This window comes from Trichosurus vulpecula, chromosome 7 (genome assembly GCF_011100635.1).
Source record: "Trichosurus vulpecula isolate mTriVul1 chromosome 7, mTriVul1.pri, whole genome shotgun sequence".
Classification (NCBI taxonomy): domain Eukaryota; kingdom Metazoa; phylum Chordata; class Mammalia; order Diprotodontia; family Phalangeridae; genus Trichosurus; species Trichosurus vulpecula.
In genome coordinates this window covers 29,457,252-29,472,402 of record NC_050579.1, presented here as the reverse complement: position 1 = coordinate 29,472,402, position 15,151 = coordinate 29,457,252, and the positions used below count along the sequence as shown (strand labels likewise).

Below are 15,151 nucleotides of genomic sequence, written 5' to 3'. Positions count from 1 at the left end.
CCTAGTGCCCTCGTAAATTATAAATCATTTACAGCAAAGCCAGATGGACCCGCTGGGTGAGCCGGCTCACCTTGGAGAGGTCAGAGAAGGAGGCATCCGCTGTTCCAAAGTACTGAGCTCCACCCTGTTAGACCCTGCCTACCCTGGATGGAAGTAGCCTCCTTGCCCTAGAGCAAGCCTGAGACTTGCAGGCCCAGAAAGGCACCGACTTTGCCCAAGGTCACACACACACACACACACACACACACACACACACACACACCACAAGGGGTCATCTCCTGGCTACCCAAGGATGGCACGGCCACTCTTGGTCCCTAAAAGGCCGCATTACTGGAAGGTGGCGTGGAAGCCTCCAGATGCCCTCTCTTCCTGTACTGCCCTCTTGCAAAGGTCACGGTAGCTGTGACCACTCTCCTACACACCCGGGGTTCCCTGCTTTATTTCCCAGCTTGCTGAGTGAGGCCTTCAGAGAGTCTGGGGAGCCAAAGATTCCTTTCTTTGCTCAGCTTCCCCCAAACCCCTCCTCAACTCCCCCTGCCCCCAACCCATGTTCTATTCATAGACCCCACCAGGCTCATGCCTTCTCTCCACCACGTCTGCCGGCATAAACTAAACTGATTAAGAGATGAGAGCCCATATGCGGCTCTATCGTGTAGGCCCTGGGCCCTGACTCTTCTCCACACTTTATCCTCCCTACCCCGCCTTAGCCAGCCTGGCCAATCACCAGAGAAGGGAGGACACTCCCTGGGACAAGAGCAGAGTTTGGAATCAGAAGACCTGGGTTCCAACCCCTGGGCCTCAGCTTCCTCATCTGTAAAATAAAGATGGTGGGGTCTGTTCCAGCTCTGACTCTTCATGGTTCCTCTCCCCACTAAAGAGGGTCTGGGGGCCATTTCGACTGAGCTGCGGAACAACATCGAAGAGGAGATAGCCCATCTTTTATGGAGACCCTGTATGCTTGTAACAGAAGGGACTCTGGGGACTCACGAAGCCCAGGCTCTAGTTCCGTCCCAACCTCCAGCCAACACAGAAGAGGGGGGTCTGAAGCCCACCTCAGACATATGCTGGCTATGTGACTCTAGGCAAGTAACTCAGCCTCTCTGAGGATGTCTCCATCTGTAAAATGAGGCTAATAAGAAGGAACTCACAGGGCGGGAAGAGCATGTGAAATAAACACAGGCTTCTCTGAGCCTCAGTTTCCTCCTATGAAAAATGAGGCAGCTCCATGGTGAGGGCAGGAAGTCCTGAATTCGGATCCAGCCTGAGATTCGGCCCTGTGTGACCCTGGGCCAGTCTGCCTCAGTCTCCTTGTCTGCAGTCCAGCTACCATTGGAAGTAACGAGCTCTCAGCTCCCGTCAGCGGAGATGCTGCAGGATCCTGCAGCAGGAACAGCAACATCCTGGCACAGAGGAGGTGGTTTCTCTTACAGTTCTTAGAAAGAAGCAGCTGTGGTGGGGGGCTTAAGGGGAAGTGACTGGGGGGGGGGGGGCAAAACCAAAGGTATCCTTGAAACTTTTTAAAGAATAGATTTTATTGTTTTATTGACATCCTCAGTTCTTACCTGGCCTGGATTTCCCCCTCTGTGTCTCCTCTTCCCCGTTGCAGTCATCCCTTATATCAAAGAATAATCCAACTTTAAGTAATAAGGGTATCTTATAAAAATCTTATATATAAATACTTATCATATATATGAATATCTATCTCATATAGATACAAATCTTATAAAAATAAGAATAATAATTCAACTTTAAAATTGAGGCTGGCTCCGAGCCCACCCCCCAAATCCCACTCCCGGCATAGCAGCCCCTGCCCCCTGCCCAGGACCCCAAATCCCAGCAGCTCTGCCGAGGTCTCTGATCTGAGAAGTGCCAACTCCCAAGCCTGCCCCAGAGAGGAGAGACCATGTGCCTCCTGCCTACCCCAGGCTGGGCACACGTGGTCGGCTGTCCATGAGGGAGCAGCGCTCAGCGCCATCTACCGCTCACAGACCTTTACTGCAGCCCGCTTCTGGGAGGGCATGGGCTTGGTGACCTTCGCCTTGGTGCTAAGCCTCCCTTCCCATTCCCAAGGCAGGGTTGGGCCTGCCGGATCATCCAGACTTCTCCCCGCCCCCCGCCCCGCCCCCCAGTTCGGGGTTCTCAGCCTCCTGATGGGGACTGTTTGAGAGCATTCCCAAAGCTCCGATGGCAGCATCCTGGGGAGATCAGAGCTGCCCTTAGGGAGCGCCTAGGGCAGGGGTCTCTTAACCTTTGTATTGGCCCCTTTGGCCACCAGCGACCCCTTCTCAGAATCATGTGCTTAAATGAGTAAGATAAAACTCTTAGGGTTAGGAAGGAAACCAATTACGTGGAAATAGTTATCAAAATAAACAGATTCAAGGTCTGCAGGTTAAGAATTCCTAAGATTCTAGTCCAGCCCCCTTGGATCCCTCCACATAAGTGCCCAAAGTTTAGGCAAAAAGCAAGAGCAACCAGGCTAGGTCTTCCTAGAAGCTGCTCTGGTCTGGCAGGTGGGCAGCTGGGAATCCCTGGGTAAATGGAATGGGCAGTGGGCTTGCCCTGTATATTAACAAGTCCAGGAGAGAAGGAGTCAGGGGAAGCATGATGCAGAACATTTGTAACAGGGAGGGAGAAACAGAAGCAGTTTGGGAAGATCAAACTAGAGAGAGCATATGGAAAGCGAGCTGCCAACCCCAAGACTCGATATAAACCTTAGCCCTTATTTTCATGTGAATGCATCACTGAGCGGCTGCCTGCTTCTACTGCATTTCATGACTGATCTGGGAGGAGCTATGGCATTTGGGGCTGGAAGAGACCCTTCCATTTTTATAGTGGGGAAAACTAAGTACCAGGGAGGTTCTGTGACTTACCACTGGTAGTACGGGCCCAGATGTTCATCACAGAGGTGGGGAACCGGTGGCTTTGAGGCCACACATGGCCCGCTAGATCCTCAAAAAGTTTGGATTCACCCCCCACCCCTGTCTCCCAGAAAAAAAAGTATTAGCAGCCAACTGGACAACCTGGCATTTGGTTTCTGAGTGGGTTTTTGGAAATTTTGGTGACTATATAATATTTAACTAATCCAATAAGAACTGCCATATTGCTTTTCCATTTTTTTTTCATTATCTAGCAGATGACGGTGCATGTATATCACCTGCAAAAGTGCCAAAAATATATAGCATACACCTTAGCCTTTATGAATAAAAGAAAATTTCATATATACACAGAAGAGGACATACCTCATTTAAATACCTGTTTATCAGCATGTAATACCACCAACTCAAAAAACGTTCCATTAAACTCACTGCTGTCATAACTAATCACTACTATTAAAATTTTGGGACCAAGGGCTGCTCAAGTAACTTTCTTCGGTGTTAATGGTCATTGATAGTCAAAGATTAAGGCATCCTACTTTTAACTGCCGAATTTACATGTGTGCGTAGCACTCATGGTTTATATCACCAAGAAGGAGGTGAGACTAAAGCAAGGAGAACAAATTCGTAAGCCAGAAAGTCTGTGTCAGGACTTCAGGATTACTTTTTGCATTTTTTTTTGTTTTCACTTTGGAGAGTGAGTGCTAGCACATGTATCATAAATTACCTTGCACTGGAAGGCCTAAATCACAGAATTTGGATAAAGAGTGGACTCTGACATTCCATGCTAATGTATACTGTTTCCGCTATCTTAAAAACAGCAGAAAATGGAAACCTCAAAAGTAGTTTGCTGCTAATATACAGATTGTGTAAGAAAAAGTCTTATTTTGGTTTTGTTAAAACCCTCAACGTTAACTTTTCTACAGTGAACACTTCTTAACTGATTTAATAAAGAGGTTAATTTTGGAAGTGAAAAAAAACAAGTTTGGATTCAGTCAAAGGGCAGCACTTGAAGACCTAGCTGGCCACATGTAGCCTTGAAGCTGCAGGTTTCCCACCCACAATAAGATCTCTGACTCAAAATCAATGAGGTGGTCTACCACTGCCTCCTATCACTTTGGCCGCAGAGGGACGAAGGGGAAGAAAGGGCCTCTCAGAGAACGATGAACAGTGAGGGTTGTTTCTCCATGAAAGGTACACTCTTCCCACCTGCCCAACTGAAAGCAGGACCCACAACCAGGGGGATGGACTTGAGGAGGAAGGAGTAGCAGCAGGAGGCCAGGGCACCTGGCTCAGCTTTAGTTTCCCTTGTGAACGTCTGGAAAGATGTGACCAAAAAAGATTCTAGCAGAGCTAGAAGCTGCCATGGAATCAGCTTGTCCATCCCTTCAAGTCTTGTCCTGGTTTTACAAAGGGGTAAAGGACCTGCCCGAGGTCAGTCACTCGGTGGCCTAGCTGGGTGCTCTTGATTCCTGGTCCAGTGTTCTTTTCACTATCGCCATGTTCCCTCCTGAATGAGACAGGCAGAGCAGTGTAGTGAGCTAGCAAGGGGGCAAGGTGGTTGGGAAGAAGCCATGAGCGCATAATAAAGGAGTTAACCCTCTTCTCTCTCTCCCTTCTCCTCTCCCTGCCTCCTTTACCCAATCCCTTCTCCAGGGTGCTCAGTCCTTACGTTGGAGTCTGTGAATATACTGCGGAAATACATGTCCATATTGGATTTGCTTTTCACCTGGTCACAAACCCAAGATGTCCTCTTTGTGCTAACCCAGAAAGAAGGAGAGCAGGCCAAGGTAAGGGTGCCCTTCCCCCTGCCACAGTCAGAGACAAAGCCCATCTGTCTCCTGAGGTCCAGCAAACCTCAGTCTCTGGCAGGCCTACGCTGAGAGGACCATCTACTGTCGCCTTTTATTCTGGTCTAGGTGAGGGAGTCAAGTCAGAAGTTTCTTTGGGAGGGGGAGTGACCTTTGGAACTAGTACTCATCCTCATCCAATCCCAGGAGAATGTAAGCTCCTTGAGGGCAAGGCTTGTTTGGGATTTTAACTTTGTCCCAGCGGTTTTAGAAAAGAAAATGGCAGAGGCTCCAGTGTCTTTGCCAAGAAAACCTTCTAATGGGTCACGAAGAGTCAGACGTGAACGAATGACTAAACAGCCACACCCCAGAGGCTTACAAGGGGACTGGAACAGAGTAAGCGCTCAGTAAGTGTGGGATGAATGAATCTTAAGGTACTTAAATTTCTCCAGTTATTTCAGTCCTGCCCAACTCTCCACGACCCATCCGGGGTTTTCTTGGCAGAGATACTGGAGTAATTTGCCGTTTCCTTCTCCAGCTCATTTGACAGATGAGGAAACTGAGGCAAACAGGGTTAAGTGATTTGCCCAGGGTCAATCTAGGAAGTGTCTGAGGCTGGATTTGAACTCATGAACGTGAACCTTCCTGATCCCAAGCCCAGTACTCTACTTAATAAATATGTAATGACTATGAATGACGAGAGTTGAGGAAGGCTCCAAGGCTTCCAACTTGGGCAGCCAGAAGAACTGTCATGTGGCGCTTCAGGTACCTATGGGATGGACAGTTCAAAACATCCAAGGGTCAGTCAGTGATTCAGGGCTATAGTTGAGGAGAAAGGCTTGGAGGAAGCTGGGAGTTCTCTATGTAAAGAAAGTTGAACCTGTGAGAGCTGAGAAGAATGCTGAAAGAGGGAGGTCAGGGAAGGTCCTGGTCACTTAGCAGCTTTGGAGGGAGGGGTGGAGCAGCACTTCCAGGTCATCTAGACCAGAACCCTCTCTTTACAAATGGGGAAAGCAAGGCCCACAAAGGGGAAGTGACTTGTGCAAGGTCATACAGGCCATTCCTAGCAGTGCCCAGATTCCAACTCAGGTGCTTTGGCTCCAGAGGCTTCACACTGCCCTTCAGGCAGTACCAGAGTTTCTTTTCAGTCTCCTCGTCCAGCCATCTCTAGCCCCCAGAACCTCTGCCCTTCTTCCCGACCACATTTTTATACTGTGAAATTAATCAAGGGCAGCTCTGACGGGGGAAGGGCAACTTGTGGCCTGAGGAACCTGCAGATGGAGTGAGGGAGAAGGGGAGGGGCCTCCCACGGCTGCTTTGGCCTTTCTCTCATCACTATCCTTGGATCTTCCTGGCTGGGGGACCCTGCACAAGCCACTCACCTCTCTCACTTTCTTCGTCTGTAAATTGGGGATGATCATCATGGTAGGCCAGCACAGCTCAGGGAGTTCTGTCCAGTCCAAGAGCATCTCCTCATTACCATGTCCTGCCCTAAGCCCTGGGAATCCAAAGACAGAAGGAGAGAACTTTGTCAACCTCAGAGGGACCATCCTGCCCAGCTGAGTTGGGACCACTGTCATTGTGGGCATGGCTCCTCATCCTTATCCTTCTCCCTCCCTTTAGAAGGCCATGCTCTGTCACAAGAGTCAGCTCCTCTGGTACCGGTACCTGTACATCACATTCTCCCGCTTTATGATCATCAACTCGCTGAACTTCCTCTAACACTGCAGAGAGCCTGGAGCACCGAGGAACAAAGGCAGAGCATTCCAAGACAGGGCTCTCTCAAGCCCTGACCCCGACCTAGCTCCGGAAGCCTGGGGGTCCATCTACACCTGGGTCAGTCTACAACTGTTCGTTTCCCAAGGTAAAAGAAGGACTCCAGGAAGTAGACAGCAGAGGTCATCCCCACTGAGCTGTCGTAGGCAATAAGCATCTGCCCTTCTCCACGCAGCCTGGGACTGACTGTACCAAAAAGCCTGAATCAATGGAGAACTGGACAGACCTGAGCCCTTCAGCTCAGTGATCTTCTATGATCCGAGGCCTGATAATACGGGAGGGAACGGACAAAGGGCCAGTCAAGTGAGGGGCCGAGGGCTGGTTCCTTTTCTTTCTCCAGTAAAGCTTTGATATTTTCAGATTGGTCTGACTCTTTCTTGTGAGATAGCACAGAGAGGGCTGAACGAGGAGGCAGGAAAGTTGGCTTGTTCCTTGTGTGGTCCCAGGTAAGTTATTTCTCAGCTCTGAGCCTCAGTTTCCTCATATGTACAATGAGGATAACAAGCCCTGCGGGACCAACCTCACAGAGACACTGGACTGAGACAATCTCCAAAGGATCTGGCCAACCCTAAAGCACCTCACAGCCATCAGCTCTGACCCAATTGAGAGCCAGCAGCCTCAACATCAGGAAGTCCTGGGTTCTGTCCCACCTCTGACACATCCAGGCTTTGTGACACCAGGCAAGTCTCTAAGACTCTAAGTGGCAGAAGAAGCATTGACCTGTATCGATGGAGGCAATTTCCTCCTCAGGAGCTCCCAATACCAAGGAGATCCCAGGTCTGACCTCTAAAACAAGTACATCAGTGAGGTCCAAACCACCAGTGCTGTGAAAGATGGCTGCTGGCCAGGCAGATTGGATTGCATTGGATAGGCAGCCTCCGAGGTCCCTTCCAACTCAAAAAGCCTGGGGTTCTGCACTGCCTGGCAAAGGAATGAGGGATGAGGACTTGGTGGATGGGAAGGGGACAGAGACAGGCCCAGTCTAACAAGGAGCGTGGGCTGCATGGAAGGAAGTGATGCCAGTTAACACAGGCAAGATAGAGTGGCTCCAGTTTGTGTTGGGTCTGAAACACCAACCAAGCAAAAGAATTTGAACATTCCTCTGTGGGTACTGGGGAGCCACTGAAGATTCTGGAGCAGAATAGTGACAGGGGCTGATCTCTCAATTCTCTTCCTGCTCTGATACTCTTTGATTTATGATTAGGAAAAGGAAATTGTGCAACTACTAATACAAAGAGGGAGGAAAGGGTGAAGCCAGGACAGGAACAGTATTGAAGACTTTGCAAGATTCCATCTCTTCCCAGTCTCACTGCTTTGAAGGGGTTAATGTTGGCCTATGGAGACTCTTAAACCACCATGTCTTTGACCAAAGGAGCTATGATCCCCCTAGACCTTTCAAGCTCCAGAAAAACAAACAGTAATAATGTAGCCTCAGGGCCACTGAACATTACCCCATGGGTCATCTCAGTATTCACTGCATGACCCTGCAAAACAACAGTTCAGGGTCAACCAGGTGCCAGAAATTCGATTTCTTGCAGCCTTACTCCACCCAAATTGATAATTAACCATCTCAGCTGAAGGGTTGACCCTGGGACTCCTTCCCTCTCTCTGCCCTCCCCCCATCTCCAACTCCATTATTGGTTGCCAGCTCCTGCTTCAATGAACAGCACCCAAATGGTGACATGATTATGGTGTCCTTCCAGCTTCTGCTGGACTTTGGCTGACTCACAGGCTTTGAGGAACTCCCTAGGTCAAAGAAAGGAGATTGAAAGGGACCATGATGCTTATCTTCGGGTCTTTTTAAAGGACTGGCCAATGGAAGAGGGACTGGCTTTGTTTTGCTTGAGCCCCACACTCCTCCCCTCCACCTCCACCTCTTCCCTACCCCTTTCCCTCCCTCTCTCCAGACAGATCCAGGAGCAATGGGTAAAGAGAGGCAGGTTGTTTATGCTGCCTCTAAGGGAAAACTTATATCTAAGATAGACATTTATACTAAATCCAAGGGAAAACTTCTCCAGCATGAGGACTCTGGAAAAGTGGGATGCCTTATAAAGGAGTGGCTTCCTCATTGTTGAAGTTCTCAAAGCTCTTGATGACCAGGAAAGGGCCTTGGCTCTGGAGGCAGAGGATATGGATTTAAATCCTGCCTCTTACTACCTGTGCGACCATGGGGAAGTCACCTCACCTCTGTGGGCCTCAGTTTCCTCATCTGCAAATCAAAGAAGTTGGCCTAGACAGCCTCTGAGGCCCCTACCAGCTCTAGAATCTGTGCTCCTGTATGCAAATACAGCTTGTCAGGGATGTCCATAGAGGAGGTGAACTCCACCAAGGTCTCTCCCAACTCAGAGATTCTCTAATTCTCTGTCTTGATGACCTCCAAAATGGCAGCCATTCCTCAGTAGATGAGAAGAGTGGAAGTGAACACTGACCTGAGGGCTTCCCAAAAGGCCACTCTAATGACCTCAGTCATAAGTCAGTCTCCTTCTAACCAAATGAATTTGTCCACAGCAGGCACACTCCTAAGAGGTTGTGTTCAAACTGAATTTCTATACAGTGAATTCTGATTTGAATGTCTGGGGCAGGCAAGGGGGCGGAAGCTCACTATTTAAAGGAATTTGTGGATGACAAGTGGGAGAAAAGCTATCAAGGTGAGACCTAACTGGAGAAGGACAATGATAGTGAAGATAGCAGATGGGCAGCCTGGGGTTACAGTGGAAGCCATGAAATATGAAAAGACCTAGCGGGAAGCTGCCTCCCCATTGTGGGTTGCCTCAGGATTTTAGGAAGGACACGGATGAGAAGGGCCCACAAGGGAAAAAAGCATGGTGGGGCTGGGGCTTGCCACGGAGGGCAAGGCTGTGTCAGAACATGAAGAGATATAACTATTTTTTAAGGTTGTCAATTATCTTTTCATATCAGTTTCATTTCCCATTATATCTCAAAACAAAGAATGAAAAAGGGGGGGGGGGGGAATAGTTCAGTAAAACTAACCAACAGACCAACCCAGTCTGACATTAATGCAGAGATCCGCACCCATAGTCCCCCACCTCTGAAAAGAAAGGAAGGTGCATGTTCCTGTCTCCTCTTTGGGGGCAAGCTTGATTGCTATGATTTCCCACCACTCTGTTCCAGCTAAAAGTCACTCTTCTCTAGCATAGCTAAGACCCCTTTGATTTCTTATATGCTTGTTCTGGGGGCCTTGCTCTCTTCCATGGCTTTCTCTTTCCTCTCAAATCCAATTCCTTTTCCATTCCCTTATTTAAAAATGGTTTGTTTATATGTTATTTTTGTATAGTAACCCCAGCTTCTTTTAGGAATTGGACACTCCCTTGTAACAAAGAAAAACAATTAAGCAAAAACAACTAACATGGTGACTACGCCTGACAACACATGCAGCATTCTGCCCAAGTAACCCCCCACCTCTCCACCAAGAAGAAGAAAGCCTCCTTTGTTATCCATATAGGCCAATTTTAACCTATTCCTAGCTAAGGAGAAACCCTACTGGAGATCTCCATGTGATGTTAGATGTAAGGAGGAAGAGATCTGTCATTGGGCAGGGGACAGAATGGTGGATTCAAAGTTGGGGACCTGGGTGCACATCCCACTCTGACACTTGCTACTCATGTGACCTTGAGGAAATCACTTCATCTTTCTGGGTTCTGTCTCCTCATCTATAACGTGAGGGAAATGGCATCACTGGCCTCTAGGCTCCCTTTCAGCTTTAGATCTCGGGTCTGTAAGGCTGGAGAAAACCAGTTAAAAGTATGAACAAAACAGAAACATGGGAATTCCATTTCCCTGGTCACATGTGTTTACATAGCAAATCCTGAAAAGGTTTGGGGACTTTGGTGGCTCCCAACCACAGGAGGAAAGTCAAGAAAGTTTGGTTGGTTTTTTTTTTAACGTGGTAGACCATAATGCCCAACTGGATTCTCCCACCTGGTAAGTAAATAGGAAGCTCTTAAGGAAGGAGCCACATCACTGATGGAAGCTGAGTCTTGGCTGAGAGCCACAAGAATGCTGATGTTTTTAAGTGAAAGATTTGAATTCCAAGTCCACCACCACTCAGCTAACCGGTCTCCTAATTCAGGCCTCTGTGGTTTCGTTCCCACAGCCTCATCCCAAACATTCCTCTTCTCCTCTGGCCCACAGCAGACCATGGCACTTGGAAGGTAAATGAAAGTGAAGCAGATGGCCAGGTATTTGGCTAAAACCCCCAAACACACACACACACACACACACACACACACACACACACACACACACACACTTCTCATCTGTAAGACAAACTCATTTCTCTAAATCCTGCAGGCAAGGTACAAATTGGAAAACATGACAGCTTTTAAAAATCTGGTATTCCTTGGATTCTTTAACTTTACTCTCTGTTTTGAGAAAGCATCACTTCTCAGTGTCCCAATTACTGGCCAAGAAAAGGGCTGGTTTAAGTGTACAGAAAGGTAAATGGCAGTGTAATGGACTAGATCTGAATTCAGGAAATCCTGGGTTCAAATCCTGATTCTGACACTTCATGGCTATATGTGTGAGCATGGGCAGGTGGTTAGGACCAGGCCTCTTCAGGCTATGTGTACATGTGTGTCCAGCGATTCAGGTTTGGGGTTGGAACAAAATGAGACCCTCCTAGACCATGCAACATTGAACAGAAGACTTTTACTTAACAATAGTGTGGGAAGGCTATTTGGCAAAGATACGGTGTTGACGCAAGGGAGCAAAGCATTTGCCTTAGCGGTGCCCCTGGTCAGAAGGGTGTGTTGACTCACAGTACCCCAAGGAGTATGTCGAGTCTGAGGAGCCCCAGCTCCTCATGGGCTTGGCTTTTTAGGACTTAAACTACGCCAGTGGTTTGAGCCTTAGTCAATTTTAAGTCTCTCTTCTTTGTCCCTCCCTCTCCCTCTCTCTGTCTCTCCCTCCTTCTCTCTCCCCAGAACTATAGAGCTGAAAAGGAGCTAGGAGAATAAATGAGTGAATGAATAAATGATATGGGTCACATACTACTAAGTGGTAGGGATACAAAAGCAAAACCAAAGACGTCCCTATCCTCAGGGAGATTACATTCTCATAGGGGGAGGTAGCACGTATGGGTCAGTGGTGGCTAGGGAGAGTTATTTTGGTTGGAAGCCATGGTGAACGGAGCCATAGCCTGGTAGATTAATGCATCCTTTCTGGAAGCAATGACATTTGGTTAGATTGTGGATCCAGAACTGGAGAGAAGGGGAAGGAGGCAGGCACACCTGCAGCAACATGGAGGCCAGTGAGGTGACTGGGGGAAAGTGTGGCTGGAGCCGGCGCTAGATGGGCAACAGAGACAACCATCGACTGGGATATTGGAGTTCTGGGCAAGAGCTACAGGCATGAAAGGGTTAAGTCTAGGGCTGGAGGTGGTCTGATCTCAGAGCTGGATAAGGAGTAATGGGGAGGGGTTGGGCCCCCTCAGTACATAGAGAGGAAGGGGTGAGACTTACCCAAGGTCATACAGCTAGTTAGGAGCAGAGAGAACTGGAACCCAGCTCTCCTGAGGCCCAAGGTCTTTCTCTTCCCACCGCTCCTCATCTGCACACATCCTTCAGACTGCATGATGCCCATTTGTCGTTCCCTCCAGGATTGCTCTTGAAGCCCAGAGATGGCCGCTCCCTGAATTTCTTTTACCCCCCTATTTAAAAAATTCTGAATTCAAAAATGTCAGTTTAAACAAGCACTTACATGCAGCCAGTAGAACAGAGAATTGTATACGAGGCTGCCAATAGCCATCATGTACCACTCACTTTTCTTTTTAAGTATATAACAAATTCAGCATGTCGCCTTCAAAGCTGTCGTGCTTGTCTGTGGTTCCTTCTGGCCTTCCTTCTGTTCTCTTCTGTGCATTTCAAAAACATGCTTCAATGACCTCTCCCCCACCTCCCCTCACCCAACCCTCTCACACCCTCTCTCTCGCCCCCTCTCTCTCCCTCTCTCTCTCCCCCTCCCTCCCTCCCTCGCTCTCTCTCTCTCTCTCTCCCTCTCTCTCTCTGCGCCACCCTATTCCTAGCTTTCCTCACTTCCCAATCCCCTCCCCCACAAAAAAATGAGAAAAAAAAATAAAGTCCTTGTAACAAATGCACATTGTGAAGCAAATTTTCATGTTGGCTGTGTCTAAAAATGTCTGTCTCATTATGCACCTGGGTCTCTGATGGGTCATTTGGACATGTGTCAGCTCACCAGATTTCACCTGGATAAACACACTTGGGGAGCACTCCTAGGAGGGGCCCTGAGCCTCTACCACCTCCTCAGGGGGGCCATGAACATAACCTTCTCATTCCATTTCAGGACAGTGGGAAGCAACAATCGCTGAGCATTCACCTATGTTACGATTGCTTTTCTTTGACTGCATCAGTCATGGACATAAGCATTGAACTAAGGAGACTTGGGCAGAAAAGAAGCTGGGACACACAGAGGACCTTAGAGTTAGAAGGGACCCCAAGACTATACCTATGGTAGGATGAACAGGCCTTTGTCCCAGAGTGCCAAAATTTAGTGGACACGGAAAGCACTTTCAGTCCTTTAAAAGCAGCATAGAGACAGAATTTAGTACCTAGTTAGTGATAATAAATGGGATGCTACCAGATGGTGGCTTCCTCCCCCAACAACCATACTCTAATTGAGCTCGTCCTCCACTAGCCCTGCCTTGTCTCATTCACCCCCAACAATGACCTCATGGTCTCCAGAGTCTTTTCTGCCTTCCTTCAATCAACATTTATCCTCAAAGGACATTTTGTGCTGCTTGCCGCAGGAATGATTGCTAGAGACCATCCAGTCCCACCAAAACCCAAACAGAAATCCTCTCTCTGCCATTCCCAAGAAGCAGAGTTTATTATGATAAACTATATTGTCTATATCACCAATACACCCATAAATCTCTGATCTTACTGAGGTGGATACTCCAGTCAGTTGATACAGGTCACCAGTCACCCCTGGCTGTTCATCCTGTGTTACTCTGGCCTGTCATCGCTACTGTATCTACTATGAGACTATATCAGGTATGGAAGAAATATCAAAAACTAGCGATACCCCTCCACCTTAGAAGTGTCCCACTACGAATGTCTAAGAACAAATGCTATTCCCTGACAGAGAAATGGTCAAAGGATATGAGCAGGTAATAGTCACAGGGCGTCTCTGAGGGAAGCTCTCCACTCCAAGATGTAATAGTTGCATAACCCTGGGAAAGTTATTTAAGCTCCTTGGGTCTCTCCTCTGTAAAGTGAAGACACCTTCCAGCTTTACATGTGTGACCTGTGCACTCTAAGTAACTAAATACCCAACAATAGGCCCAGAGAACAGATAATGAAGCATAACCCCCTTCTCAAAGAGGAATGGGTGCCTCCTAGGACAGAATCTTCATCTACATCGTCACTGTATTCGTATGCTATTTACCTTTGTTACAAAGGAAGGCTTCATTTTAGCAAGAAGAAAGATACTTAGAGGAATTTTAGAGCAAGAAGGAATCTTCTAGTTCAAACCCTTCATTTTGGGAAACAGATCCAGAAAGGGGAAGGAATTTGGTGGCACAGTAGATAGAGCGCTGGGCCTGGGGTCAGGAAGATCTGAGTTCAAATCCCACTTCAGACACTTTACCAGCTTTGCGAACTCAATCGAGTCAGGGCACTTCTACCTCTGTTCGCTCAACTGCAAAATGAGGATTATGATAACACCTACTTCCCAATGTTGTTGTGAAGATCAGATGAGACAATACTTGAACATTTTTAGCATAGTGCCTGGTGCATAGTAGGTACCTAATAATGCTTATTCACTTTCATGGTGGAACTACCAAAGCACTCTCCCTACATACACGTTCACTTTTTCTCTCTTCATCCCCAATCTCTTCTCACACTATTTTTATGATCAACCAGTCGTGGAAAGCCGGCCCTCTGAAAAACATCTCCTCCCTGGCCACCCTCTCTAGGGCTGGTGGCTCCTTCTCTCTTGCTGTGGGGTCTGATCCCAGCTTCCCTTTTATACAATGGACCAAGAGGAGACATTGACACATCTTTGCTCCCCTCCCTCGCCTTGGTAGCCATCGCTCAGCAGACTGTCTCCAAGGTCCATGGCATCCTCCTCTGTCGTCAGGCTAGCTTGGATCACTGATGTTTCCTTCTGCTCTACTCTGAGTCACTCTCTGTCCTTTGCAGGAAGTTCAGTGCCTGGGCCAGAGTCTCTCTCCACCCCAACCCTTGTTTCCATACTTGGAGACTTCAAAATATGTGGCAGTTTTGTTTTTGGCCCCACTATTATTTTGATGAGACTATGAGACTATATCAGGTATGGAAGAATGGTGATGGAGTAGTGGGTCTTCTTTAGCTGAAACTGTGATTTCATATCTGAGAAGTGAAAAACTTCCTTCCTCTGCCAATACAGATCTTTGCAACTTAGAGAAACAACCTTGTGTAGAAGGGACCGACCATCCCCACCAACTGCCACCCCCAAAGCAGGCAAGCCAGGCTAGCTGGAACAAGGCACCCCGAATGAAAGCCAGGGGGTGGCCTGCTCTAGGGGAGTCAGACCAACACTACCATGTCCCTCTAACCCACTGCAGACAACTCAGGACTTGAATCCAAGAGCCTTGGGAGCAGACACTAAGCCCCAGACCACAGGCCTTGCTTCTAGCCCAGCTCCTGAAACCATCACCCTGTGAATCAATCCTTGTTGGAGACGCAACTTGGC

General features: G+C 48.1%; 1 protein-coding gene across 1 annotated transcript in view; it reads left to right on the top strand.

The window, feature by feature from the left end:
• Positions 1-6,794, top strand: part of PIGL (phosphatidylinositol glycan anchor biosynthesis class L) — a 148,073-nt gene extending 141,279 nt beyond the window's left edge. The window contains exons 6-7 of the mRNA XM_036768606.1: positions 4,530-4,663; positions 6,287-6,794. Of these exons, the coding sequence (XP_036624501.1) occupies positions 4,530-4,663; positions 6,287-6,385 (233 nt within the window). The 3' untranslated portion in view covers positions 6,386-6,794. The remainder of the gene's footprint in view (positions 1-4,529; positions 4,664-6,286) is intronic.
• Positions 6,795-15,151: the final 8,357 nt, after the last annotated feature.